General features: G+C 34.7%; 1 protein-coding gene across 1 annotated transcript; it reads right to left on the bottom strand.

The window, feature by feature from the left end:
* LOC100622779 (olfactory receptor 8I2) lies at positions 1–930 on the bottom strand. Its single transcript, XM_003354380.2, has one exon. It carries the CDS (start codon positions 928–930, stop codon positions 1–3), a length of 930 nt encoding a protein of 309 aa, XP_003354428.2.
* Positions 931–3310: the final 2380 nt, after the last annotated feature.

Raw genomic sequence — 3310 nt, 5'->3', positions numbered from 1 at the left:
TCATGCAAAGTGTTTCCTTTGCATGACTCTCAGGAGAGCATTTTTTACATCTTTGTTCCTCAAACTATAGATGAGTGGATTCAGCATTGGAATGACAATGGTGTAGAATACAGATGCCACCTGTGCCTGGGTCAAGGATGATGTGTTATCAGGCTGCAAATATGTGAAAATCAGGGACCCATAGAAGATGGCCACACCCATAAGGTGGGATGCACAGGTGGAAAAGGCCTGTCTGCCTGCTGCAGACCTGATCTTCAGGATGGCTGAGATGATGGCAATGTAAGTGGTGATGATGATGAAGAGAGAACTAAGAACGGTGAACCCAGCCAAAACAAAGATCACCCTTTCTGTGCTGAATATATCCACACAGGACAAGGCCAAAAGAGCTGTGGTGTCACAGAAAAAGTGATTGATGCTAATATCGCAGAATGCCAAACTGCTGATCACACAGATGGATATCAGAGAATTGGTGAAGCCTACTGTATATGGCATTGCTCCCAGCCAGTTACATACTTTCTGTGACATAACTACTGAATACAATAAGGGATTACAGATTGCAACATAGCGGTCATAGGCCATCGATCCCAGAAGAAAACACTCACTACACACCAAGCCCACAAAAAAGTACATTTGGACAAAGCAGCCAATGAAGGAGATGGTTTTCTGTTTTGACAGGAAATTCACCAGTGCCTTGGGTGTTACAGTAGAGGAATAAAATATGTCAATGAATGCTAAATTGCTAAGGAAAAAATACATGGGTGTGTGAAGCTGAGAGTCAATTTTAATTAATACAATCAGTCCAAGGTTCCCCAAAACAGTGAATAGATAAATAAAAAGAAACATCAAGAAAAGTCTGATTTGCAGCTCAGTGCGATTTGCAAATCCAGAGAGGATGAAGAAAGTCACCTCCGTGAAATTATTCCCCGTCATTTCTATCAACTGAGGCCTCTGACTTACCTGCCAAATAACAGTAATGGAAGTTAGAGAAGGATGCAAGTCTGAAGGCTTGATAATCAACACAGACTCAGCCTCCCACAAGGGGAGAGTGACCGATGGGATGTGAATATTAACGATTTCAAGTTAATTGAGAATTTATATATAATTTTTACCCTTTAAAGATCTGACACACATGAATTAAAATTTTTCAAATTTCACAGTTGTGTGGAATTGGTTGCACTCAAAAAGGCATCTATTGGGAATGATTTTGAAGAGATTCCTTCTAAGGTATACCAGCCTCCACCCTAGCTGACTTTGAAATTTGCCTCCTGGAATAAATTATACTGTATTCTTAGAAAATATAAGGGTTATTTAGGAAAGCATGATCTGTAATTTCTGAATTTAAGAATATCTTTGTGCCACAGAATTAAAATTTCAGCTTTTAACAGCTACTTTAACAGATTGTTTAAGAGTTTAATAAGATCTACAATGGACACATTTTAATGGTTCTTGGAATCAATAAATTTTGTTAAATTTTGTAAAATAGATATACACATTTATGTCATATGAACACATGCTATAAAGTTATAAAGTATATAAAAACATATATAAAAAGGAAGAAAGCAGCAGCATGCTTATTTTATGTTAATGCCAAAATTCTCTACACTTTTTTTATCACATATTCTTTCTTTCAATTGGTGAGATATGACCAAATGAGGAACTTAATCTATACCAGAGCCAAATATTTTTCTATGTGCACTTAGAAACCACATTTGTTTCCAACATGAAGCACGTGGTTACCTACGTCCTCAGGGGATAACTAATTCATTCCAATATGGAACTTTTCAAGTCAATAATAAAAAGCATACAAACAGTGCAATAAATATGACTTGCTCTATAAAACAAAAAAAAATAAAATATAAGGTAGTTACTCTAGAAGTTAGAGAACATATTTGCTTCATTATATTGACATAAGTGTGTGATAAATATCCGGAACTGAAACTAGCATGAAGTTAATGCAAGTTTGTTTCAGATATTTAGCACTCTGCTGGAGTAGCCCAAAAGGACTTGATGGAATGTTAAGTGACTTGATGGAATGTTAAGTATATTTAATAACTTAGTATCTCTCAAGTTCAAGGTATTCCTATGTGTCCCTTCTTTCCTTTAATTACTATTTAGTCAATGGCAGCATTTTTCTCTTGTTGTCATTAAAGGTACTTTTCTTAAAGCTTACTGGAAGATACAGGCCTTTGTGAAAGGAAAAAATTCTCAGTGTGAGAAACACACATGCACACACACACAATAATGAAGAAGATGACAACTAAGACTTACCTGGGATTTAGTCCTCAGGAGGAAACTCCCTTCCCCTTCAGCTCTCTGCCAGCTATTTTCAGGCTTATGATCAGGCAATAAGAAAAGAAAACACTGTGCAATATTTGCAAAATTCACCATGTATTTTTGGCATATAGCTGTGTTTGCCTCAACAATTTTGAATCCCATGGATTCTCAATAGAATAGCTTGAATCTGATGTTATTGCTGCTGCTCTTGTTAACACTGAGCTCTATCTCCTATGTAATGGACACCTAATAATATTAGGAAGTTGATGGAAAAAATGTTGGTGGTTTTGATAACATTTCTTGATAATATGTATATTAACTTCCATTGATAGAATACAAATAAGAGCCAAATTGACAAAGCAATTATTTTACGTGCCTTCTTTTTTTAAGCTTAAATTTATATTTGTATTCAGGATTAATTTTTTTCATAATATATTTCGAAAACTGTCCCATGCCAAAGGATTGTCTTCAGAAAGCTAGAGTTAAGCAGTCTTTTTATACCAGCATCTCTTTTTAAACACACAAACATATATCATAAAGGAATTGGTTAATTAGCGTCTTTGATCTCTTGAGATTTGTATTTTAATTGTACCCAAAGGTTTATTTTTATTTTGTCTGGGAGACATCGTCAATGGAAATGCCTGGAAATAAATATTCCTTACTTTTGTGTTTTTCAATGTCAGTATCCATAGATATACTAAAAACTGCAATTACCATAGTTTAAAATTTTTCTATTAATTTTGATATTTATATGTTATATGCCAACACACATCCATATATAACACCTCTTCTAAAACATTATGAAATATAAGTGATATATATGATATTAGAAGATATCAGGTAACTACTGCCCCTGCCTGACAGTCAAGGTAAACTCTCCCAGCAAAGAGAAATGAGCTTTCCTATCTGATTTAAAGGTGTTAATATACACTGAAATTATGTTTCCGCCTATGTCAATAAATCATATATATGTACACACACACACACATATATATTACACACACTTATTTTTAATGCAGGTATTCAGTGATTTTTA

Source organism: Sus scrofa, unplaced genomic scaffold (assembly GCF_000003025.6).
Source record: "Sus scrofa isolate TJ Tabasco breed Duroc unplaced genomic scaffold, Sscrofa11.1 Contig53, whole genome shotgun sequence".
Classification (NCBI taxonomy): Eukaryota; Metazoa; Chordata; class Mammalia; order Artiodactyla; family Suidae; genus Sus; species Sus scrofa.
Note: the sequence above shows the minus strand (reverse complement) of the source record. Positions and strands in the feature narration are given on the sequence as shown.